Consider the following 26,975-nt stretch of genomic DNA (forward strand, 5'->3'; position numbering starts at 1 on the left):
CCATTACTTGCACAGTGTCTGGAATGTAAACTAGACCATTGTTGTATCTCATCAGCCTAAGTCTGAATCTTTCAATGCGTTGAGGCATTTTAAAAATTTCTTTTGATCCCTATAATCTTACCAAAGACACATGGTTCATCTCAAGCTGGGATTTCATTTCCATGGGGTGGTCAGTGACCCTTTCTCATTCTGCATTGTATCGCTGTTATTGAAGTCTCCGCGGTCCTGTCCTGGCTTCAGAATCCTCCCTTTCCAGCTGGGTCATTTGAGTTCTGTTTTAACTTTAGATCCTAGCTCTGGTGAGTTTTTTTCTCAGTGGCTGCCATTATGCCTTCTCTTATGCTTTAAGTCAGTAACTGCTACCTATGCATTGAAATGCTGATCTGAAGAATCTGGGAGTGTGTGTGTGTGTCTGCTCATACATTGTCTGTGAGGCTGCTTCCTCCATATCTTTGACTTGGGGTCTTTCACTCGTTTTGTACTCTAACACCCCTTTACTTACAGCTGTACCTAGCAAGCTGTCAAGTACAGCTTTCTAGTCTAGAGTCTAAGATCTTTCTTGTCACACGCTCATTGTGGACTGGTGACATCCCTCTCACTGATATTGTAGTCACATAATCAGTTAAATAATCATAGTTTACATGAATCTCATTATATCACATCATGCATGCATACTTAAGTAGAAATGTGACTTTCTCAACAACTGGAGAGAGCAGAAATATGGCTGTTTAATTGCACTGAAAACAGAAAATGCTGGAAAAATACTCAGTGGTTTCAGCAGCATCTGGACAGGAAGAGTGGAGATTTCATGGCTGTTCAGAATTGGAAAAAGTTAGGGATGTAGTAGATGTTGAGCAAAGAATTAGATGAAAACAAAAGGTTTGTGATAACATGAATGTCAGGGTAGGTGAATGACAGAAGCCGAAGTCCTTCAGGGCCAAGGTACTAGAATTTTGTCAGGGAAGGATACAAAGAAACAAAGATGTTTTGCACCTCGAGCAAAATTGACATCAATTAGAACCAGAGGAAAACACTGCACTGATTAGTGTCATATGCAGCACAAGAGAAGATGGTCGTGGCTTTTGAAGGTCAACAATCTCTTTCCAGTATAAAGTTGATAAAGTGCATTGCTTTATTTCTATTTTCTGACTTACCCAAAGAAAAGTAAATGTGTGTTCTAATAAATTGGAACTCTTTATTGCTTTTCACAGTGTCTGACCATTTCTTATCTTCATTTGGAATTGACTGCACCACTGAGATCAAAAGAGAAGTGGTTGAGTGCATGGGATCCTTCCAAGATGGTGTGGCTGAGAAATGTGTGGACTATTTCCAAAGATATCGCCGATCTACCCACGTGACGCCAAAATCTTATCTCTCATTTATTCAAGGATATAAAACAATCTACAGAGAGAAACATTCTGAGGTCCAAACCTTAGCTAATAGGTATGAAATTAACATTAAACTTTTTTAAAAATCAAAATAAATTAGCTCATACCATAAAATGTTGCTGTTTGAACTGATATTCACACCTGAGCTTCCCTTCAGTGTATTGTTTATAAATAGTTTGCCAGAAAGTAGATGGAAAAAGGAGCCAGGCAGGAGGGGAGCAACGTCTATGAAGATGCTGTATGGGCTGGGTTTTTTTTCTTCCCTTGCTCTGTAGAATAGTATGAATATTGTGTCTAGCATTTGGATGATGGGTAAAGGTATCATAGAATGGGTACAGCACTGAAGCAACCCATTTGACAACATTGTTTTTGGCTTTCTGTGAGACCAATTAAATGTGTTCTGCAACCTCAATCTTATCTCCTAACCTTGCAAATTCTTACTCTTCATATGTTTATTTAACTCCCAGTTGTATCTATCTGCTCTCAGTGAGGGCATTCCTGACCCTAACAGTTCCCTGTTGTACAAATGTTTTTCACCATTGGTTCTTTGGTTAATCATTTGAAATCAGCGCCGTCTGGTTCTTGACAGTTCCACCAATAAGAACAGTTGAGCTGGATTTTTGTCAAGCACATGGATACTGGGAGTTAGGAATTTTCCTGACACCGCAATCCAGTGGAGGAGCCAGCTTGCTGTATGGATGGCTGGGAGGCAGGCATGGATTGGAGGCAGGAATGAGGCTGCAACTGTTTCTGCTGTTCCATTCCTCTTTTAAATTTGTGGACTTTATTTATATTCTATCTCCTCTCCTCTTTCTTCCTAACAAAATGTTAGCTTCACACTTCTCTGCATTAAATTTCATCTGGCACCTGCCTACCCATTGTACCATCCTGTTTGTAGCCTCTTGAACTATATAATTACCCTCCTCACATTTCATAAAATTCCATGTTTTGTATTGTTCGCAAATATTGGAATTGTGATCTGCGCACTGAAATCAAGGAAAACAGTAGCTTTAATAGTATTAGCGCTAGCCCCCTTGGGAATACCAATGTATCCCTTCCTCCAGTTGCAAAAACACACCCTATTCTCTGATTCCTATTATTCAGCCAGCTTCATTTTCATGCTCCTACACTCCCTTTTATCACCTGGACTTACAACTTTGCTGACAAGTCCATTATATAATGCTTTTTCAAATACATTTTGGTATTCCATACATAACACGCTCGTTGGATTTGGTTATTCAGGATCTGGGGGTGGTGAGATAAGAGAAGCATTTACCATTTTAGCATCATTCAATGTAGCTTCAAGTCAAGCAACCTCCTGTACCTTAGTCATTGGAAAAATATGCATTAGCGGATGTAGGTTTAGCCCAGAGTTTAGCTGACATGAAATATGGACCTCCTTGAAGTTGTAAAGATTGAGAAATCACAGGGTAGTCCTTCAAATAATAAATCACTGACCAACTCAAGAAAATCTTCCTAAAACTGTAACAATGAATACACCTCGAGCTCATTACAGCACTGACAAGCAGTGCATTAAAATACCCTGGCCCTCTCAGAAGCCAGTTGTGGAAAGGGAGATTCATATGTACTTGGGAAAAGAAACTTGAATCTTCATAGCACTGAAGATTTTGAAGATACAGGTAGTAAGCCTATGAGACGTGCAGAGAATGCAGATAGAATGTTCAGAAAAATAATAGCAACAAAACAAATCATCATCAAAGGGTACCACAAACAGGTTTAGGATGGAGACCCACCATCCTCCATCATACCTGACATTTAATTGTTATGCAACAGATCGATCTTCATGCACTTTTTCCTAAAATGCCAGCAAGTTACCCAAGATCAGGTGCTCCAGTCTTAATGCAGTCTCCACATCAGATATCAGCTGAGAAGATGTCTTTCCTTGTTCAGTGCTTGATACCTATTTTTCAACACCAGTGATTTAACTACATTTTGCACAGACCATGACTGTTAATGGATTGAAGGAAACCATTCAGGTTGCTAAATTATTTGGTAAAATTGTTTCATGTCACCAGGAATGTCCAAAATTGTATTTGAATGCTCCAACAAACTCAGAGGAATACTGTACATTGTTCAAATAAAATCAAACCTACAGAATGATCCAAGGCAGGGGTTAGGTATTACAGGCAGTAAGGGTATAAGGAATAAGGAAAAGACAGATTCCTTGACATACATACAGGATTTTCACAGCTTGTCAAGAAAGCTTAAGCACAATATTCAGTGGCATTTTGCTTTCAAGCACACAGCCAGATGACCGATACACTGACGTGTGTATGGTTCCTGACTGAGCACATGACCTTCCTGATGTGTTCATAGTTTTTTTTATTAATCCAGCAATGGGGATGACTGCAGAAAAGGCTTTGAAGCTCCCATTCTTTGAAGGCACTTAACTTTATAGCAATAGTAAATCATGTGTGCTTGAAGTGTGGGGTGAACACAACAGTAGCAAGAGCTCATTTTAGCAGATTTTGTTGACATTTATTTTTACACCAAAGCAAGTTAAATCAGCCAATATCTTCATTTGATCCAGCCATGAAATTTATTTTCTTCTCCACACATTCTTGACCGTTGGGTCATTCTGTACCCCCATTCTGTGCTCTTTTTTGAGTGATTAATTACCAAACTGCCTTTTAAATAAATGTGTTTCAGTGCAATTTGTAGTGTTAGACCTTTTTTTTTGCTTTCTATTTATGCCATTTCATACTGTTGTCTTCTGACAAGTGTGGCAGTCTTACCTCGACTCAATTGTCAAGATATCTGTCAAACACATTTCTGAGGAGCTTAGTTATTGTTTGAAGTAACATAGTCTGACACACAGTAAAATGCAGAGTGAATTGAACAATTTCTTGGTGTGAGAGTCTGGAAATGTGAACATGGTTTAAGACCATAAGGTCAGTCAATCAGGATTGAGATGAGGGAAGCATTTCTTCTTTCATCTGTAAAATAGAGATTTAATTTTTCTACAGAATGAACACTGGCCTCAAAAAACTGAAGGAGGCCTCAGAATCAGTGGCTGCACTAAGTAAAGAACTTGAGGTGAAGGAGAGAGAACTACAAGTAGCCAATGCAAAGGCTGACATGGTATGTACTTGTGGCAGACAATATTCCTAGAATTAGTTTGAATTTTGTGCCTATGTTTCATTGTCTACATAAGTCTCCAGGGCAAAATAATAATGATTGCTGTAGATTGTGGTGTAACATTCAACCTGGCATATATGATGGCAGATAACATACCACCTTTTCTGGCCTTCAAGCATGAAAAATGTGGTGCTGGAAAAACACAGCAGGCCAGGCAGCATCTGAGGAACAGGAAACGTCGATTCTCCTGCTCCTCGGATGCTGCCTGGCCTGCTGTGTTTTTCCAGCACCACATTTTTCAACTCTGGTCTCCAGCATCTGCAGTCCTCACTTTCTCCTGGCCTTCAAGCATGTTTAAACCTATACTTGGCATATAAGTTGACCACATCCTTTTTCTGTTGTTAAAATGTCTTAGCCTAGCTGGATTATTATCCAGCTTCAAAAACATAATTAAGAAAAAAAATTTTTTGAGTTCTATCATGCCATGAGGAAACATCTCTGAACATTGTATTTACATGAAAATAGATGTTTTACAACGTAAATGAAATCAGTAATTGAAACCACATTGACAATTTTCAGTAAAATATGTTAATTTATCACCCTTGGTTTATGTGAATGATAAGACTATCCAGTGAACAAAGCAACATGGCTGGCAAGTACACAATTACCACATTAGCTCTGGAATTTGACAAAATCGGAATTAGTTTTGTGGAGATCTTGAGATCCAATGTAACTTGAGTAGTTTTTGTTACTGGTGGACAGTAAAAGCTTCATAAAGGTGATTGGAGTTGAGACTCAGTTATCTCTAAAAAGAATCTTGGAGTCATTTTAATAAATTAACAGTTCTTGATTTTACTAAACTTGTGCAATTTCAATTAATTTCAGAACAGCAGTGTGAGTTGTAATGGAGTTACATTTGTATCAATTAATCAAATGCAGATTGACATCAGTTGTTAGGTTACTAGTGAGGGAGCAAGGACATTGAATTTTTATAATAGATTGTTTGTGCATCTCTCATTTCCTTTGCTGGGCTTAGTTAGATAGGCAGAAAGTCACTATTTGGCTTTTTCTTCTTCCCACATGCGCAGTGTGAAATGTTTCAACTTCTAATAATTTGTGCATCATTGCTTGAGTGAGTTTTAGAAATAAAACTAAGGCTCCAGTTTTTGTCCCTGGGTCAGGAGCACAGAGATGAGATATTTCCTGGCTTTGTAAACTCACTTTGGAAAGTATGCCCTTGACTGTTGGATTTTCATTTTGAAATGGTGGGTTCCTTGGGAGAGATACTCAAACGAAAGTGAAAGCTTCAGTCTATGGATGCAGGCTGTGCACAACGCTTGCCTTCTTGTACTGGCACTATACTGCAACTAATAAAAAATAAAGAGGAATGAAACCAGAAATTTGACTTCAGCCCTATCCACAGACACCCCCTCCACTTATGCTCGTTCCTAATGTTTCATCCAAACCAATTCTCTGCTACCCATGGCCTCTCATAACTCTTATACCATTCTGTGCCTCTGTCCTCACCCCCATGTCTGCTCATGGACCCTATGGCAACAAACAGATTTACATCATCCCATTGCTGTTTATGCACCCCATGGTCCAGCACCCATAACTTTTGGAGCATGTTAACCTCCAACCCATAAAACATTGCCATCATCTCCTTCATTCCAATCTCTTAGTATCTACTACAGGCAAAACTCAGGAACTACATTAACATAAAATAAAGCTGGATATTAACTGATGACTTCACTATTTAAAAATAAATCTTTACTTAATTGAAAACAACTCATTGCTCCAACTAATCCCTCATGAAAATAAAAATTTGTATTTTAAGTTGTTTGACTCCTTTGACAGTTCTTTGACAGTTTTGACACTTCGAGTGAGTTTAAGCACATTTCAGGCACATCCTTATCTACTTTTCACAATCCTAAAGGGTGCCTGGCCCAACCCTTTCACTCAAGGATACCTGACTGACACCCAAAGGTGCCTGACCTCTCCCCTACGGGACACCTGAATCCTCCATTTTCTGAAGATCACCTTGCACCTTCAGGGTTTCTGCCATTTTAACCACAACAAAGAGGCTGTCCCCTTCAGTGAAAAACTAGGTCTATTTCTTGTTAATCTAAGGAATCCTTACACCAGGTTGTAAACTGCGAAATATGTATTTTTGAATGAGTAATATCACCACAAAAACAGTCCAAATGGTCTCATCACCATTTATTTGGATCTTTTGAAAGATGAACTTGAATATATGCCTAAAATAAAACAAAGATTTGAGGATACTGAAGATCTGAAGCAAAAACAGAAATTGCTGGAAAAGCTCAGCGGGTGTGGTGGCATCTCTGGAGAGAAAGTTTCCTGATGAAGGGGGCCCAAAACACGATTTTCCTGCTCCTTGGATGCTGCCTGACCTGCTGTGCTTTTTCAGCAACACACACTCATCTCTGGAAAGAAAGCAGAGTTAGCGTTTAGTCCAGTGACCATTCTTCAGAACACGATTATAGAGTTTCTCCAGCAATTTCTGATTTTGCTTTAGACCTTCAGCATCCTCAAATCTTCATTTAACTTTAGGTGTATATTTAAGTTCATCATTAAAAAGATCAAAATAAATGGTCAAGAAACTACTTGGACTGTTTTTTTTGTGATGATGTTGCTCATTCAAAAAATGAGCAACAAATTAATCTGTTCCCAGCATACTGCTGGGAACAGATTAATTTAGTTTGTCTGGTTGGCGTGGACGAATTGGACCAAAGGGTCTGTTTCCGTGCTGTACAATTGTATGACTCTATATATTTAATAGAAATTGCTGGAGAAGCTCAGCACATCTCGCAGCATCTGTGGAGAGAAAGCAGAGTTAGCATTTAGTCCAGTGACTATTCTTCAGAACATGATTGCAGTTTCTCCAGCAATTACTGTTAAATATGTATAGTCATAGAGTTGTACAGCATGGAAACAGACCCTTTGGTCCAACTCATCCATGCCGACCAGACAAACTGAATTAATCTATTCCTATTTGCCAGTATTTGACCCATATACCTCTAAACCGTTCCAATTCATGTACCCATCAGATGCCTTTTAAATGTTGTAATTGTACCAGCCTTCACCACTTCCTCTGGCAACTCATTCTGTACAAGCACCACCCTCTGCATGAAAAAGTTGCCCCTTAGGTCATTTTTAAATATTTCCCCTCTCACCTTAAACTATGTCCTCTAATTTTGGACTCCCCTACTCTGGGGAAAAGACCTTGACTATTCAACTTATCCGTGCCTCTCAGGATTTTATGAACTTCTATAACGTCATCTCTCAGCCTTCATTGCTCCAGGGAAAATAGCCCGAGCCTATTTAGCCTCTCCCTGTAGCTCAAATCCTCCAACCCTGGCAACACCCTTATAAATCTTTTCTGAACTTTTTCCAATTTAACAATGTCTTTCCTATAGCAGGGAGATCAGAAATGAATGCAGTATTCCAAAAGTGGCCTAACCAATGTCCTGCAACATGAACCCCCAACTTCTATACTTAATGCTCTGACCAATGAAGGCAAGCATACCAATTGCCTTTTTCACTATTCTGACCACCTGTGACTCCACTTTCAAGGAATTATGCATTTGCACCCCAAGGTCTCTTTGTTCAGCAACATTCCCCAGGACCTTAACATTAAGTGTATAGGTTCTGTCCTGATTTGCCTTTCTAAAATGTAGCACCTCATATTTATCTAAATTAAACTCCATCTACCACTCCTCAGCCCAGCAGCCTATCTGATCAAGGTCCCATTGTAGTCTTAGTCCAGTATGCCACCAATTTCGGTGTCATCTGCAAACTTACTAACCATACCCCCTGTATTTGCATTCAAATAACTTCCATAAATGACAAAACACAGTGGACGCAGAACCAATCTTTATGGCACACCGCTGGTCACAGGCCTCCAATCCGAAAAACAACCCTGCACCACCACCCTCTGTCTTCCACCTTCAAACCAATTTTGTATCCAAGTGGCTAGCTCTCCTTGGATTTCATGTGATCTAACCTTGCTCACCAATCTACCATGTGATCTAACCTTGCTCACCAATCTACCATGTGGAACTTTGTTGAATGCCTTTCCGTAGTCCACTGCTCTACCTTACGTCACCTTATTCATGATGTTTTTACCAGAGGGCCATTTGTAGGGAGAGATTTTAAAGAGGAGTCTTTGTCCAGTGTTCAGCAGCACAAATTGATCTTTAATCAGAGCTCCTTACCTTACACCCTGAGAGAGGTCTCTGGAGATAGACTCCAAGACACTCCACTTCTCTCTATTAAGTACACGATATCTACATTAAAATAATTGCATGCAATGTTGACATCAGTGCTTGCCTCCTCCCTTCTGACTGTTATGCCTCTCCCCAGACATTTGCCAGCTGCATCATACTGAGTGTGTGCTATTTGGTACCTTGTGAAGCTGAGATTGTTTACTTTCCCAAGGTCACTTTAACAAAATAATGTTCTGCAAATGCCCTTTTGCAATGCTATCTGTTTTCTCCTTTAATGAGGTTATCTGTCTGTGCCCTTTGTTGTACATCATCCATTTCTTGGTGTTTGTTCTTCAGTCTTCCTGCAGATGGCTTTTTCTCTACTCTTTACAATGATTTGTCTAAGTTCCTTAATGTTACTTTGTTAGTTATATTTATAGCTTCGGTACACCTACATATGTGGTATGTAATGGCAATTACGTAAAAAGCCTTTGACTATGGTGGGATCAGGCGTTTTCTACACTTTACTAAATAACAAGTTTTCTCTTTCCCACTAATATTTTTACGAGGCACTTCATTATGTTATCTGGTTGCCATGAGTACGAAGGCTCCAATTCTGACTGCGTCACATAACAATTCTCTTCAGCAATGGGCAACGTCAACAGGACCTTTTTCTTTTCTCTGCTTACCTTTCATAATTCTGAAGAGCTCTGCCACATTTTCTTCTAACCACCCGTGTAGAAATTTAACAGATCTGTTTTCAAATCTCTCCATTGACCTTTTCTTTAAGTAGGAAGGCAAACACAACTTTGCAAAAAAATGGAAAGGAGAGGAAATCTATTCATTGGGTATATTGTACAATATCTGTACATGAACCATTGGAAACTGCCCCCGGTTGCATTCATGTAGTTTGCACTTAACTCTGAGTAAAGTCCTGCTATTTATTCATGGGGTCTTGATCTTTGAAAACCTCTTACAGTAATTTGCCCAAATGGCTAACAGCTCAGCCTTCTCATGTGCAGTTCGAGACCCATGCATGGTGCACCTTTTCTACTCAGGAAATGGGTTTACTTTGAGTTTTGCTTGTATTAAAACCATGGGTAAATGAAAATTAGACTCAATGTGCAAACTGATATGTGGTAAATTTTGCATAGATAAGTGCATTTGTGATAGGTGGACACACAAATGGCAGGGCTTGGCTGTTCTATATTTTATTTAAATTAAGTAGACTGACTCAAATCTGGCTGAAACAAATTTGGTAAAATTTGAGGTCTCACCAAACAGATTGAAACCAAATCACTTTGTGTCATTTTCTGTTTGCCAACTGCTTTTGTTTAAAAACTAATCTTTGTAAATTAAATTCATGTGTGTTGTATTCAAAGATAAACTTTGAATTGATTTTACTCTGCTTTTACGATTATGTATGATTTCTGACATTGATGTAGGTGCCGTGGTCAGGCGACTTATAAAACTTTGATTGTATTTTACATGCAAAAGTACACGTGACAATAAATTTCTATTCTATTCTATTCTTTTTTCAGGTTTTAAAAGAAGTGACTGTAAAAGCTCAAGCTTCTGAGAAAGTAAAGGTGGATGTTCAAAAGGTGAAGGACAAAGCTCAGGCCATCGTAGACAGTATATCTGCAGACAAGGCCATTGCAGAAGAGAAACTGGAAGCTGCAAAACCTGCCCTAGAGGAAGCTGAAGCAGCTCTGCAGGTAAGTAAAGATCACCTGCTGCTGTTGTGTTTGACATTCAGAATATTCTTTTAAGTCAGACATTTGTTCAAATGTTGAGTTGTTCTTTGTTATCAGAAACAGTCGTGTTCAAAGAGCATTTCATCTGTAAGTGCCACAATAAGTGTGAGGCCCTGCGAGCTGGATCCTGAAGCAGCAAGTAGCTCATGGGAAGATTTTAATTTATCCCACTGAATGTGTGAAAATAGTGATCACCCATCACTGGCCTTCCATGATTTTCCACTAATTTCCAGAGAGCCTCAGAACATTCTCAGCAGCAGGATGGGGTTTGTAGTTTTACTGGTGATCTTGAATGTTGGGACTAGGTGATACATTGAGTTAGCAGACATATGAATTCAATAAAATCAACACCTATGTTGTAATAGTGGTTGAAAGATTTACTTTGGTAAATATCAATAATTGCATAATGTCAGTTGTACTGAAAATACTGCAGAGATTTTTCATCTTTTTGTTTTAAACATTTTTTTGCAGACAAAGCTCTTTTACTAAGGCCACTATAGTCAGAGATTGGAAATCTAGGAGTATGAGAATATTTTGGAAACATAGGTTATATAAGAATAGCCTGCTTTCGTACAAAGACACAAATGCAATGAATTTAAATTCCTCATAAAGTTGAAACATTAGCAAGATAATCTGCATAGCATTAGCCAATCTGAAAAATTGACTTTGGAAGATTAGAATATAATTGATGACACCAACAAAAATGTGCATCATAGTCAGATAATCTAGATTTACTGTCTGCAGACAATCATTATGCAAATTCTCTGGGCAATATTTATATATGATTAGTTTGGTTTTCTATAAAATGGATTTTGTGACAGACTTGGAATCGAGCAAAAGTTCAGTTAGAACTTGTATTCGTTATCGAGCTAAAGCAAGTGTTAGGTAAAATTGATGTCTCTCCATTTCTTAAAATTGTGTTTTGTTGTATTTATTTCTTTCTTGTAATTGTTCCCTCAGACCATTAAACCAGCTGATATTGCCACTGTCCGTACACTGGGTAGACCACCTCACCTGATCATGCGAATCATGGACTGTGTGCTGTTGCTATTCCAACGGAAAGTAAACTCTGTGAAAATAGATGCTGAGAGAAGCTGCATCATACCTTCTTGGCAAGAGTCCCTAAAGCTCATGACAGCAGGAAACTTCCTACAGAACCTCCAGGTAGCCAAACTATTTAGAGGCATAAACAGTTGAATCTTTTTACCTTGGATTTTTCTTTCTTTTCAGCAGTCAGTATTATTTTCACATTATGAACCTGATTGTTGGATTGCTCATTTGGATGATAGCTCTTTACAAGACAAAATCAATTAAGACTCTGCTTTGGCTCCTCATTTAATGGGGCAGAAGTGGGGAGAGGTAGGAGGAATCTTGGAACCATTTTATCAGAGGAAGGATTCATAACAAAATGAGGAGTCCAAAGGCAGGTTCTTAATTGATTTGCTCTGATTAAAACAGCTGGCTGGAGTTTTAGCCCTTTTCCAGAGAGGATCTGGTTATCGTCCTATACTGGTATATTACTTATCCATGGAAAGAATTGGCTGAAGAAGTCAATAGGAGCAGTGTGGACCCTCTAACCCAGAGGCAGCTCGCAAGAGAACTTCGGTCCACTGAAGAGTACGGCAGGTGAATGGAGTGAAACTTTAGTGTCAAACCCCATGCACTGACTATTCTCCTGCACTGCATTGCTCAGGTTAGTGCAGCATGCAGCACCACTATCATTTCAGGCACCTCATCCGAGTGCAGTACACTCTCTATGTCTCTCTCTCTCTCTCCGTCTTTCTCTCTGTCTCTCTCTCTCTCTCTGTCTGTCTCTCTCTCTCTCTCTCTCTTTGTCTCTCTCACACACACCCTGAGCCAATTCGTGTCTTCCACAACATTTCAGTCACCATGAACAAATGTCCTATACCAATCTGGACAGAAACCAAACTGAACACTCCTAATGACATGTGTAATAAATCAGAAAGCTTGACTGGAAAGAAACATTGTTTATTTCTGAACACCAAAATAGAGCTCCAACCCCAGCCCGCTCTGCAGACCCATCCCTGGGTCTACTTTATAGATATTTTCCTAATCAAAATGGAGTTGGAGGTGGGAAATAAAGCACGGTGCCCAGCTCTCTCTAAAGTCATCGAGAGCACTGATAGACACCAGGTGCTCCATGTCCAAGGGCACCCAGGCACAAACATAACCACCAAGCAGTTTAGCTTTATCATTTTTTTTTCCTATGGCATGTCTCCTCTACAAAGCATTTTTTAAAACTTTATTTCCCTAAACATCCTGTTTAGAATTGCTATTACACATTTCTGATGCAAGTAAGACTTGAACCCAGGCTTTCTCGTGCAGGGGTAATGACACAACCACTGTGTCACGACAGGACCTGGGTCTGTGCTATAAAAAGGACTGAGGTGGTGAGTTCCAGCTGGGCAGGCCATTGGCTGTAACCAAGGGAAGAACCCATACTCTGAGCTCTGTGAGGAGATTAATTCATGATTCGCTAGTTTAGGGGTAATCAAAGCATGATTGCACAACTTGACGTGAATCACTGACAGGAGATTGTGGAGGCAGAGACAGGTGACTTGGTCTCCCATTGTCAGGCACTCTGTCGAACACTGGCAACACATACTTGCCTGGTTCACTGGCAATGCAGTTTCACACAGAGGAGGAAAACATCAGCAGTGACCCGAGAGCCTGTGCCTCCTGATGCACTGGTTTTTGGGGATTGCTTATCTTTCCACCTGTACCTCAGTACCCCTCCCCTCTGCTTTGTCAAGGGGTATGTGGCTGGGGAAAGGTATGCTGATTCTGCCGTTGGTGCCATTTGAAGTGTAGTTGGTCTGTGTTGTAGTAGAAAGCCCCTTAACCTGGAGAGATAGTTGATTGGAGGAGTAGCTGTATAAGCCGTTCCTGTGCCTCAGTGGTAGAAGAGTACTTTCTTAGGCAGTGTCACATTTGACCCTTCTGCTGGTCTCAGTACAACTGATCAGAGACTTCACAGCATGTCAGTTCTACCGAGGTACCTCTCACCCAGTGTACTCTGACCGCGTCTTGACTACCAGGTTAGAGACATAATATGAGACTGCTGTACTATCAGAAAAGAGGGATTCCCTTAGGGAAATCTATTGAAGTGCCTCCCTCATGATTTCAGTTACTTTCTCCCGTCAGCCATGGTTGGAGAATGAGGGTGAAGGGGATGGGAAACATCCACCAAACATCCCCTGGAGAAACAGTCAGAGGTGGAAAGACACCAGCAAAGCAGCATGACTCATTCTTCCTCATTTTCACTTCAGCCAAAGGCTTCTTCAAAATTTGTCACCCAACCAACAAGTCTGTCTTTCTTGTATGGATAAAACACTATTTGGTTTATTTCTTGTGTTTTGTCTGTAAAAGTACTAATTATGTCTAATGGCTGTGATTATCTGAACGTTCACTGTTATCAGAAAATTACTCAAAATGCCAATTATGAATTCAAAGTTAAATATGTTTTCGTCCTGGCAATAACTAAAGTCTTTTACTTTGCCTGCTTGGCTTATTGGAGTGCGTAGGAGTTTGCAAACATTCTCCTCCTGTTTTCAGAACCACTCAGTTGTTCCAATAGCATTTGACAAAGGCCATTTGGTCCATTTCATTGGTACCAACTCTGGGCATGTGGGCACGATGCCATTCACCGGCATTTTCTCCATAAGCACACATTTACTTCTATTTATATAATCATCCGATACCCTATTCAATGCCTCAATGTAAGCTGCCTCCAACAGACATCAAGGCAGTACATTCCAGACACCAAATACTTGCTGTGTGAAAGATTTTTATAAACTTAAGTTTGTTTCTTTTGCAAAACACTTTAAAATTGTAACCTCTGGTCTTGATCTGTTTAGGAGCAGGAACAGTTTCTTCCTATTTGCTATCTTCATAGCTGAAGTTTACCACCCCAGAATTATTTTTGTGTACCACTCTCCTATGCATTCACACCCTTCCTAAAGCGTGCCTCCCAGTACAATACACCGTACTCTAGCTGAAGACTAATGGGTGGTCTGTATAAGTTCAGCATAACCTCCCTGTGCTTGTTCTATGTTGCTGTGGTTCTGTTCGCCGAGCTGGAAGTTTTTGTTGCAAACGTTTCGTCCCCTGTCAAGGTGACATCCTCAGTGCTTGGGAGCCTCCTGTGAAGCGCTTCTGTGGTGTTTCCTCCGGCATTTATAGTGGCCTGTCCCTGCCACTTCCGGTTGTCAGTTTCAGCTGTCCGCTGTAGTGGCCGGTATATTGGGTCCAGGTCGATGTGTTTGTTGATGGAGTTTGTGGATGAATACCATGCCTCTAGGAATTCCCTGGCTGTTCTCTGTCTGGCTTGCCCTATGATAAGAAAGGAGGAGAAAGTGAGGTCTGCAGATGCTGGAGATTTTTGGTGAGTTGTTGTCTGAGTGTGGCTGTTGGTTTGTGTGCTGTTATAAGTCCTAGTGGTCGCAGTAGTCTGGCTGTCATTTCAGAGATGTTCTTGATGTATGGTAGTGTGGCTAGTCCTTTGGGTTGCGGCATGTCCTCGTTCTGTTGTCTCTCCCTTAGGCGTCTGTTGATGAAATTGCGAGGATATCCGTTTTTTGCGAATACCTTGTATAGGTGTTCCTCTTCCTCTTTTTGCAGTTCTGGTGTGCTGCAGTGTGTTGTGGCCCTTTTGAATAGTGTCTTGATGCAACTTGGGGCCACAACACACTGCAGCACACCAGAACTGCAAAAAGAGGAAGAGGAACACCTATACAAGGTATTCACAAAAAACAGATATCCTAAAGAGTCCCTTATCACATTTCTCTCACTCCTCTTTCTTTCCTCCTGTACTGCTGGATTACCCGTGATACCACAGGCATTGCCCTTGCTGTCCTCTGAGGAACCATCAGCCGTGCCAGAATAGAAAACTGGTTAGGAAGCAGAACCTTTGGGGACCACTTCACTGTCTGTCCATTTCTCTTGTACTGCCTGCTGATACCTTATTCCCCATCTGCCCGCTTGCCCCTAACTTGTTGTGTAATCACCTCATCATCCATTCTTCTTTTAAGCAATTTCCTATTGGCTACGTTTTTCTTTGTGTGAGTGGACAGGGGAAACTGAGCTATAGTTATTACCAAAGCCACTCCTGATATTCTGATCTTTGGTTCAGTAAGAAATGTATTCTTATTCTCTTCCACTTCCCCTGTGCTCCAATCTCTTATCATCTTCTGCACAAAGTACACCCCATGCTACACTGCATCTGATACATTAGAGTTAAAGCAATTGGCTCCAAGCATCAGTGGAAGGACTAAGATTTCATTACTGTCCCTGCAGAAAATGTAGTTATAATCCAATAAAATAATTGGATTATATTTGTGTCTTTGTGTACATTTAAGCTTGTCATTTAGTTTATTGTAGTAGCAGCTATTAACTATATATTTTTTAAAAATATACTAGGACTAAAATTGCACTGAACATTCTAATAGAATAGCAAGACAAATGGATCATATTTCCAAGCAGGAAGAAGTCATACATTTAATTTGCATTTAGATTATAGTTGTATAAAAGGTCACAAATATATTTGAGACTACATTTGAATTTTTTCGACATAAATGTTTAATCATGTTCTTTTATCATCCTAGCAATTTCCCAAAGACACAATTAATGAAGAAGTTGTTGATTTGCTTCAGCCCTACTTTGAAATGACTGACTACAATATTGAAACAGCCAAGAGAGTCTGTGGCAATGTAGCAGGAATCTGCTCCTGGACTAAGGCTATGGCTTCCTTTTTCTCCATTAACAAAGAAGTTTTACCACTAAAGGTATTTCAAGTTGAAAGTGTTGATTTAATCGTTCCCACCAAAAACTACATTTCATAGTGGGAGAATTGGTGAGAGGACAACATTTTGATCGATATGTACTTTGTAGCATAAATAAGAGAATAAGTAGAAAAAGCTTATGACTTTCATTTATCTTTCTAGCCATTAAATCATTTCCAATTGCAGTGTCCATTGTATATATGCCAGTGCACCAGAATAATTTAGAGTAGGCAACCTCAATAATTTGAATTTGAGTTCAATGACAAAAGAAGTCCCAAGGCACTTCCGAGACGGATGTGGGAATGAACGCTGAGGTCAGTGATGACAGACCTGTCTGGAGATAATTTTTGATGAGCTTTTCATAAATTGAGAGAGAGGAGAAAAGATAGATAAATGTATGGAAAAGGTTGTAGAGATCAGGCTCAAGACTTCTAAAAGCTTTATAATTCATTTTGGAGTATTGGATGGGATGGGAGTGGGGGAGATTGGGGAATGATTAAAGGGCTAATATCAGAAGTGTGGGATTATTACAGGTGATTACAGTGCCAGAAGAGCTTGTGGAAGAAAGATTGCACAGCATGAGAAGAATTTTAAGTATTTTGGAGGACAGGATACTAATGACATGCAGAGAGTGTAAATCTGATAGTCAAATTAGGCATATTATAAGAAATAGAACAAATTGAAGTTTATGTAAAGCAGAGGGTGCAAGAGTAGGAAAGAAAGAGCTGAATTAGTTGATTATAGCATAGACTCCCTACAATATAGAAGCAGACCATTCAGCCCATCGAGTCCATGCTGACCCTCCAAACATAATTCCACCCAGCGTTGATAAAGCATGGCACTGGAAAAGACACAGCAGGTCAGGCAACATCTGAGGAGCAACAGAGTCGATGTTTCAGGCATAACCCTTCTTCAGGACTGGAAATAAATGGGGGGATGGAGCTAGGAGAAAGGTGGTAATAGGTGGGTGAAGGTAAGAGGTGATGGTGATAGGTCGGTGGGAAGTGTGCAGTGGATAATTAGGAAGGAAGTTGGACAGGTAGATCAGGTGAGGAAGGCAGAGCTGAGTCAGAGGGTTGGATTTGGGATGGGGTGGGGGGGGGATAGGGGAAATTTGGAAACTGGTGAATTCAATGTTCGTGCGGTGTGGTTGTAGGCTCCTGAAGCAGACGATGAGGTGTTCCTCCTCGGGTTTACAGGTGACCTTGTATAAGTGGTGGAGGAGGCCCAGAATGGACATGTCCTTCAGGGAGTAGGAGGGGGAGTTGAAGTGGATGTCCACAGGAAGGTGGAACTGGTTGGTGCGTACTGACCAGAGATGTTCCCTGAGTCATTCTGCAAGTTTGCGCTCAGAACTACAAATTTGGCAGAGATGTACTTGTATATTCTCCAACCTCATTTATTGCATCCAGTGCTCCTGATGTGGTCTCCTCTACATCGGAGAGATCAAGCGCAAACTCTTGGAAAGATTCAGGGAACATCTCTGGTCAGTACGCACCAATTAACCCCACCTCTTACAGCCATCCACTTCAACTCCCGCTCCTACTCCCCGGAGGACATATCCATTCTGAAGCTCCTCCACTGCCTACACAAGGCCACCCGCAAATTAGAGGAGGAACACCTCATTTTCTGCCTCAGAAGCCTACAACCACACGGCATGAATGTTGAAACCATCAGTTTCCAAATCTCCCCTCCCCCCACCCATCCCAGATCCAACCCTCTGACTCAGCTCTGCCTTCCTCACCTGATCTACCTGTCCATCTTCCTTCCTAATTATCCACTCCACACTTCCCACCGACCTATTACCATATCGACTCTGACTCTCCAGCATTTGCAGTCCTCACTTTTTCCTAGCGTCCCACCCAAAGCCACTCCCCCCTCCCCCTATCCCTGTAACCCTGTTAGAGGGGGCATTTAGCATGGCCAATTCACCTAACTTACATCTCTTTGGACTGTGGGAGAATACCAGAGCACCCAGTGGAAACCCAAGCAAACATGGAGAGAATGTGCAAACTCCACACAGTCACTCGAGAGTGGAATTGAACCTGGATCCCTGGTGCTGTGAGCCACTGTGCCGCTCCTAGCAGGATCAAAAACATGTAGGAATGGAGATGGATGATATTGCAAAGGTATTGTGAGTGATGTGAGTGATCTAATCGAAGGATAAGGTATGTATTTTAAAACTCAGCTTTGAACTGTACAATGTGACAAGGTTATGAACAGTCTGGCCAGCTTGAGAATATGGCCTGACAGGGAATGGAATCAATTACAAGAGAACGGAGGTTTTGGCAGTGGCCAACATTAATGTGTGCTCTTAAATTGTAGGATTTGATATCAGGCAAGAAGGAAAGAAGTCGTGCATCATAGTGAAGTGGAAATATTTGATGGTGTCATAAAACAATGAAAGTTATTGCCTTAACTGTCGGCAATAGATATAGAATCATTTACTTTATAGGAAAGAGAAGTCAACAGCTTATAATGATTTGAAGTCATAACTAAGAATGCATACATATTTATTTTAGGCTAATTTGGCAATCCAAGAAAATCGTCTGGCTATAGCCATGTTAGATCTTCAGAAGGCACAAGCAGAATTAGATGCTAAACAAACCGAACTGGATATTGTACAGGCAGCCTATGACAAGGCCATGGCTGAGAAACAAGTGAGTATTAAATAATTAGAGTCATTGCTTATTGTTTGCAAAATGTTTGTAATAGTTTGGGTGAGAGAAACAATATCTTACCCTTGCTTTCGTGTAGAAAATTTCTAACAATAATGCCACTATGTGGAAATTGTTTTTGGGGAGACACTGACTACTGGCTTGGAATGCAGAGTGATACCGGCAGCGTGGGTTCAATTCACGTTCCGGCTGAGATTACCATAAAAGACTCTTTTTTTTTTCTCTCAGCTTCTCCCCTCTCTGAGCTGTGATGATCCTCAGGGTAAACCACCACGGGTCTTCTCTCGCTAATGAGAGAACAGCCCTTTGATCTGTTTGGTCTATTGCGAGTTCATGAGTCACATGGGTATCAGCTGTTACAGGCATCAATTCCATATTATTTAACAATTCTTTCAGATATTTTAAACATCCTAATGTGGTTTTATAGATAAATTTTGCAACTTTCTCTGAGGTGGTAATTCATCAAAAACTAACACCTTCAAGAAAAGGAGTCTGCTATAACCTGACAAGCAAATAAATCCAGCCCCTTCATTATGTGGTTTGACTCTTAATATCATCTGATATGTTCCAGCACTCATTCTAGTAAACAGCTTCTCTAAAGATCAGTATTAATAAATAAGAGTGAATTGATTCATTGGAAGCAACCCAACTATTGTACAAAGTATTCCAGTCCATATGATGATTTCCAATTTGTGAAGCTGTTCCACAATATAGCAAAGATCTTATATAGTGCCATGGCCAGTGGGCATGAGTAGAAATTCCTCCAAGAAAATGTTATCTTTTCTATATTATTGTGTTTAAATTCTATTTCTGTTTAAAAATGGATAACCTTTTGGACTATTGATGTGGCTGAGGCTGACCACATGATCCATTCCCAAAGGCTTTTGAACACCCTGCATATTATAAACATTTCAGCAAAGCAAAAGTCTTATAGACCGGCCATTTGCTTCCAGTTAGATCTGGAGATAAAGGAAAACATAAAGACTCATTATTGCTAAACTGGGTGCTGGTGCTTTCACAGTTATCTCATCAACTTACAAGGAAACTCTGATACAAGAGGTAAGGCTACACTTTAAACTTAATGACCTTGCAATTAGCCTATTGAGGTGTGCCGTCAGCACATGAAGTGTCTGCCTTTATCACTAAAATCAGAGCTTGTTGGATTGTTTAAGCTCTGAGATTCAAAGTCAGTTTTTGTCTTAACCTCATGAGAGGAACAGCTCGAAGGCCTGCTTTTCATTTCTGACTCTGTCAAAGTTCTCCAGAAATAATCTGTCTTCACCTATGAAACTGGATGAATTCTCTGAATACAGAGATAATTGCTGTACTTTTGACTAATATCTGTCAGCATCCCATCTCCCAGGAATGCTACAAGATCAGCGACTGACAGATTCCCAGTTGAACCTTGACTTCACAGAATCCTTGCTGTGCAGAAGCAGGCCATTTGACCCACCAAGCCTGAACCGACTCTCCAAAGAGCTTCCCACCCAGACCCACCCCATACCCGTAACCCTGCATTCCCATTGGCTAATCCACCTAATTTACACATCCCTGGACACTATGGGCAGTTTAGCCTGGCCAATCCAGCTAACCTGCGCATCATTGGACTATGGGAGGAAGCCCACACAGACATAGGAAGAATGTGCAAACTCCACACAGACAGACGTCCAAGTGCGGAATTGAAGCCGGGTCCCTAGCACTGTGTGGTAGCAGTGCTAACCACTGAGCCACCCATATCAATGACTTACTGGATTCAAAATCACTTAAATTATTACTAACCACTTTGCGTTTTTTCTAGAAGTTCATAAGTTGTGACATCTATCCTCCCCTTTTTATTTCTTTCTCCATTGTATGGTTATATGTGAATGAAGTAGAGTCATAAACACATACAGCATGAAAACGGACCCTTCGGTACAACTCGTCCATGCTGGCCAAGTTCCTAAACTAACTAGTCCCACTTGTCTGCATTTGGTCCATATTCTTTTCTTATTCATGTACTTATCTCAATGTCTTTTAAACATTGTAATTGTATCTGTATCCACCACTTCCTCTGGGAGTTCATTCCACACACTAACCACACTCTGTATAAAAAAACGTTGCCCTCATGTTCTTTTTAAAACTTTCGATTCTCACTTTAGGAATATGCACCTGAGTTTTGAACTTCCCCACCCTAGGGAAAAGAGCCTTGCTATTTACCTTATCTATGCCCTCATGATTTTGTAAACCTCTATAAAGTCAACGCTCAACCTCCCACGCTCCAGTGAAAAAAAATCCCAGCCTATTTTTATAACTCAAACCATCTATTCCCGGCAACATCCTGGTAAGTCATTTCTCTCCGATCTTGTAATATTCTGCCTATTGCAAGATGACCAGAACTGCACCAGTACTCCAAAAGAGGCCTCACCAATATCCTGTATAACCTCAACGTGATGCCCAACTCCTATACTCAATGCTCTGAGCAATGAAGGCATTGCTAACTGCCTTTGTACCCACCCTGTCTATCTGTGACACAATTTCAAAGAATTATGTACCTGAACCCCTAGGTCTCTGGTCAACAACAATTCCCCACACTTTGAATGTTTTGTGAAATAGAGCCCACATTTGCTTTCATCTTAAAGGATTTTGCTGCAGATTTATTTCTAAGATTTGAAACTAAAAAATAAACAGGATTTGTAGAGTATGCAGTGGCCAATTCATTAAGTGATTGGATTAAAAATTAAAGCTTTAGATCAAATAATACATCAATGCGTTGGGCTTAAGAGGGGGGGGAAACCAATCATAATTTAATTTTGATTCCATTCCACTTTCATCTATGAAATTGTGCTGACATTGCTTCTAAGTCCATGTAATCTTATGGCTAAAGGCAACCATCAAGGGTCTCATCTGCTGATAAGCACACACTCAACAAAAAATATCTGTACTGATCACAGTTGAACATTACTTGTCTAACAGTTAGGAAGGTTATAATGTTTTGGGATAGCGATTTTTCAGAAGCAGGGAAGAAGGAAGAGTTCCTCAAGAATTTATATTAGGATCCCTGCTCTTCATTATAACCTAAACATTGGTATACAGGGTAAAATTAGAAAAATTGTAGATATCATTAAACTTAGAAATAATTTGGATTCAGAAGATGATTATGTTGAACACCTAACAGGATGTTGGTGAAATGAATTGACAAGTCTTCAATTTAATGTAAAATGAAGATGTTGATATGATCTATGATTTGATTGTTTTAGCTTAAAAGTGTCAAAGATCGTTTTACTGGAATGAAGGTGCAAGGTGGACATATTTGGAGACATTGGCTGCAGAATATTTGCCAACAATGGATATTCTGAGTCTCCAAAGTCACATCAGTCTATTAGCAGTTTTGCTTTAAACTACCTTTTTTTTCCAATATAGAAGAAAATTAGTAGAGAGAGAGAGATAGAGAAAGAGAGAGAGAGAGATCAGCAATAAGCAACAAGAACTAGCCATTTGGATTTAGAACTGGCTCAAAGGTAGAAGACAGAGGGTGGTGGTGGAGGGTTGTTTTCAGACTGGACGCCTGTGACCAGTGGACTGCCACAAGGATCGGTGCTGGGTCCTCTACTTTTCATCATTTATGTAAATGATTTGGATAGGAGCATAAGAGGTATTGTTAGTAAGTTTGCAGATGACACCAAAATTGGAGTGTAGTGGACAGTGAAGAAGGTTACCTCAGATTACAATGTGAATTTGATCAGATGGGCCAATAGGCTGAGAAATGACAGATGGAGTTTAATTTAGACAAATGCAAAGTGCTGCATTTTGGGAAAGCAAACCTTAGCAGGACTTATACACTTGAAAGTAGAGTCACAGGTAGATAGGGTAGAGAAGAAGGCATTTGGTATGCTTTCCTTTATTGGTCAGAGCATTGAGTATCGGAGTTGGGAGGTCATGTTGGGGCTATGCAGGATGTTGGTTAGACCAATTTTGGAATACTGCATGCATTTCTGGATTTGAGCTGCAGGGAAAGGTTGAATAGGCTGGGGCTGTTTTCCCTGGCATGTTGGAGGCTGAGGGGTGACCTTATAGAAGTTTATAACGTCGTGAAGGGCATGAATAGGATAAATTTAAAAAGTTTTTTCCCTGGGGTTGAGGACTCCAGAACAAGAGGACATTGGTTCAGGGTGAGAGGGGAAAGATATAAAAGGGACCTAAGGGGCAACTTTTCCACGCAGAGGGTGGTACGTGTATGGAATGAGCTGCCAGAGGAAGTGGTGGAGTCTAGTACAACTGCAATATTTAAAAGGCATCTGGATGGGTATATGAATATGAAGGGTTTGGAGAGATTTGGGCAGGGTAGGTGGGATTAGGTTAAGTTGGGATATCTGGCTAGCATGGATGAGAATGTAGGGAAATAGATGGTGATATCTTGAAAAATGTCCAAATTACAGAGCAGCAAGTGCTGAATGTCTTGAAACGCATAAAAGTGGATAAATCCCCGGGACCTAATTGAGCATACCCTAGAACTCTGTGGGAAGCAAGGGGAGTGATTGCTGGGTTGCTTGCTAAGATAGTTGTATCCTTGATAGTCACAGGTGACGTGCCGAAAGACTGGAGGTTGGCTAACATGGTGCCACTATTTAAGAAGGGTGGTAAGGACAAGCCAGGGAACCATAGACCAGTGAGCCTGATGTTCGTGGTGGGCAAGTTCTTGGAAGGAATGCTTAGGGACAGGATATACAAGTAACTGGAAAGGCAAGGACTGATTAGGGATAGTCAACATGGCTTTGTGCACGGGAAATCACGAACTTAATTGAGTATTTTGAAGAACTAACAAAGAGGATTGATGAGGGCAAAACGTGATCTACCTGGACTCCTTCAATAAGGCATTAAACAAGGCTCCCCATGGGAGACTGTTAAGCAAGGTTAGATCTCATGGAATACAGGGAGAACAAGCCATTTGAATACAGAACTGGCTCAAAGGTAGAAGACAGAGGGTGGTGGTGGAGGGTTGTTTTTCAGACTGGAGGCCAGTGACCAGTGGAGTGCAACAAGGGTCAGTGCTATGTCCACTACTTTTCGTCATTTATATAAATGATTTGGATGTGAGCATAAGAGGCATAGTTAGTAAGTTTGCTGATGACACCAAAATTGGAGGTGTAGTGGATAGAGAAGAAGGTTACCTCAGATTACAACAGAATCTTGATCAGATGAGCCAATGTGCTGGGGAGTGGCCGATGGACTTTAATTTAGATAAAAGCGAGGTGCTGCATTTTGGGAAAGCAAATCTTAGCAGGACTTATACACTTAATGGTAAGGTCCTAGAGAGTGTTGCTGAACAAGGAGACCTTGGATTACAGGTTCATAGCTCCTTGAAAGTGGAGTCGCAAGTAAATAGGACAGAAGAAGGCATTTCTATGCTTTCCTTTTTTTGATCAGAGTATTGAGTACAGGAGTTGGGAGGCCATGTTGCGGCTGTACAGAACATTGGTTAGGCCACTGTTGGAATATTGCGTGCAATTCTGGTCTCCTTCCTATTGGAAAGATGTTGTGAAACTTGAAAGGCTTTAGAAACGATTTCCAAGGATGTTGCCAGGGTTGGCGGATTTGAGCTATAGAGAGAGGCTGAACAGGTTGGGGCTGTTTTCCCTAGAGTGTCGGAGGCTGAGGGGTGACCTTATAGATGTTTATAATATGAGGGACAGGAAGAAGATAAATAGACAAAGTCTCTTCCCTTAGGTGGGGGAGTGGAGAACTAGAGAGTATAGGTTTAAGGTGAGAGGGGAAAGATATAAATGAGACCTGAGAGGCAACTTTTTCACGCAGAGGGTGGTACATGTATGGAATGAGTTGCCAGAGGAAGTGGTGGAGGCTGGTACAATTGCAACATTTAAAAGGCATCTGGATGGGTATATATGAATAGGAAGGGTTTGGAGGGATATGGGCCGTGTGTTGGCGGGTGGGATTAGATTGTGTTGGGATATTCGATTGCCATGGGCGGGTTAGACCGAAGGGTCTGTTTCCATGCTGTACATCTCTATGACTCTAAGACACTGTGGTTCACCGTACAGAAATCCAGGTGGGAGCTCAAGCTCAGATTGAAAAGGCTAAAGTCATGAGGAGTTAAAATGAGATTGGACGATTCATTTAACTTTTGCTAGAAAAAGAATCTTTGGGGAGAAAACCTTACTGTGAGAGACTGTGTTCTAAGATTAAAAGTCCCTGAAAAAGGAAAAGAGATGTAAATCCTCAGAAGCTATTCTTGGAATAGTTCAGAGAGAATTGAATGTCTGTGTAAAATGTCAAGTAAATTTGTGCCAAAAGAAAATGACTACTGATTATTTTTGGGGATATACAGTATCAGTTGCCACCAAAAATAATGTTTGGTCAATAGTGCTTCAAGTCTTTTGTTCCACTAAAGTGTTGAAAACAAAATCGTGTTGTGACATCCTTTCTCAGCGATGAATTGGAAGCTCAGATTTTTCTTCAGGTTCCATGGTGACCATACCAAATTGAGTGGTCTTGAAGATTTCAAATCTACAGGCTGAGACAGGTACATTGGGTTTGGTCAGAACTTAAATGGACAAGATTTCACTTTGACTTTTGTTGTACTTATTGAAAAGTTGAAATGGCTTTTCTATTGCTAGAACATTTCTTGAAAGAAAGATCTTGCCTTTAACTGCCTTGCAACAATTAAAAATGTGTTAATTTGAAGACTAGCATAGAAATTTGAAATATATTTCCACATAGATGGTCATACATTGAGAAATATTGGAGGTATTGGCTCAATAGAGTTATAGAGACATACAGCATGGAAACTGACCCTTTGGTCCAAACAGTCCATGCCGAACATAATCCCAAACTAAATTAGTCCCACCTGCCTGCCTCTGGCCTCTGTCCCTCCAAATATTTCCTATTCATGGATCTATCCAAATGTCTTTTAAATGTTGTAATTGTACCCGCATGCACCACTTTCTCAGGAACTTCGTTCCACACGCAAACCACCTTCGGTGTAAAACATTTGCGCTTTATGTCTTTTTAAAATCTCTCTCCTCTCACCTTAAAGATGTGCCTTCTAGTCTTGAAATCCCCCATCTTAGAGAAAAGACAATGACCATCAACTCTATCGATAACACTCATTATTTTATAAACTATTAGATCGGCCTTTCAACCTCCTATGCACCAGTGAAAAACGTCCCAGCCTATCCAGCCTTTCTTTATAACTCAATCCTTCCATATCCGGCAACATCCTGATAAATCTCTTCTGAAATGTCTCCAACTTAATTATATCCTTCCCAAAACTGGGCGACCAGAACTGCACACAATATTCCAGAAGAGGCCTCATCAATGTCCTGTACAACCTCAACATGACTTCCCACTCCTATACTCAAAGGACTGAGCAATGAAGGCAAGCATGTCAAATGTCTTTTTAACCACCTTGCTCATATGTGAAGCCAAGTTCAAAGAATTATGTACCTGCACCCCTAGGTCCCTCTGTTCAAAACACTGCCCAAGGCCCAACCATTAGTTGTATAAGCCCCATCCTTGTTTTTTGTACCAAAGTGCAATACCTCACATTTATCCAGATTGAACTCCATCTGCCATTTTTCAGCCCATTGACCCATTTGATTAGGATCTGCATGTAATCTTAGAAAACCTTCACGGTTTACAATGCCACCAATTTTGGTGTCATCCACAAACTTCCTAAACATGCCTTCTATATTCTCATCAAAGTCATTTGTATAAATGACAACCTTGAAATAAGTAATCCAGGTAAAATCTGGATTGAGCTGTCTCGGATTAAATTACAAATGAAACAACATGATTTGGAAAAAGAGAACAAAGCAATGGTGAGTTCAAGGAAAAAGAGAACTGGAAAGAAAACTTGAACTCAAAAGAGAGGTAAGTGGAAAAACAATGGGAAATGAAAGTGTGGAGACTTGAATTTTTAAAAGGGAAACATTCTGAAAAGAGGGTAAAAAAGAGTTTTGAAGAAGAAATGAAAAAGAATGAATTGCAAATTCAGAAGATTTTGATTACATGAATAAAAAGTAGTAAG

General features: G+C 40.4%; 1 protein-coding gene across 1 annotated transcript in view; it reads left to right on the top strand.

Moving 5' to 3' along the window:
• The window catches only part of dnah5 (dynein, axonemal, heavy chain 5), a 337,850-nt gene that overhangs the window by 233,313 nt on the left and 77,562 nt on the right, over positions 1-26,975 (top strand). Inside the window, exons 56-61 of the mRNA XM_043689617.1 lie at positions 1,212-1,443; positions 4,376-4,490; positions 10,258-10,434; positions 11,434-11,637; positions 16,098-16,277; positions 18,797-18,934. Of these exons, the coding sequence (XP_043545552.1) occupies positions 1,212-1,443; positions 4,376-4,490; positions 10,258-10,434; positions 11,434-11,637; positions 16,098-16,277; positions 18,797-18,934 (1,046 nt within the window). The remainder of the gene's footprint in view (positions 1-1,211; positions 1,444-4,375; positions 4,491-10,257; positions 10,435-11,433; positions 11,638-16,097; positions 16,278-18,796; positions 18,935-26,975) is intronic.

Source organism: Chiloscyllium plagiosum, chromosome 5 (assembly GCF_004010195.1).
Source record: "Chiloscyllium plagiosum isolate BGI_BamShark_2017 chromosome 5, ASM401019v2, whole genome shotgun sequence".
In the NCBI taxonomy this organism is placed as follows: Eukaryota; Metazoa; Chordata; class Chondrichthyes; order Orectolobiformes; family Hemiscylliidae; genus Chiloscyllium; species Chiloscyllium plagiosum.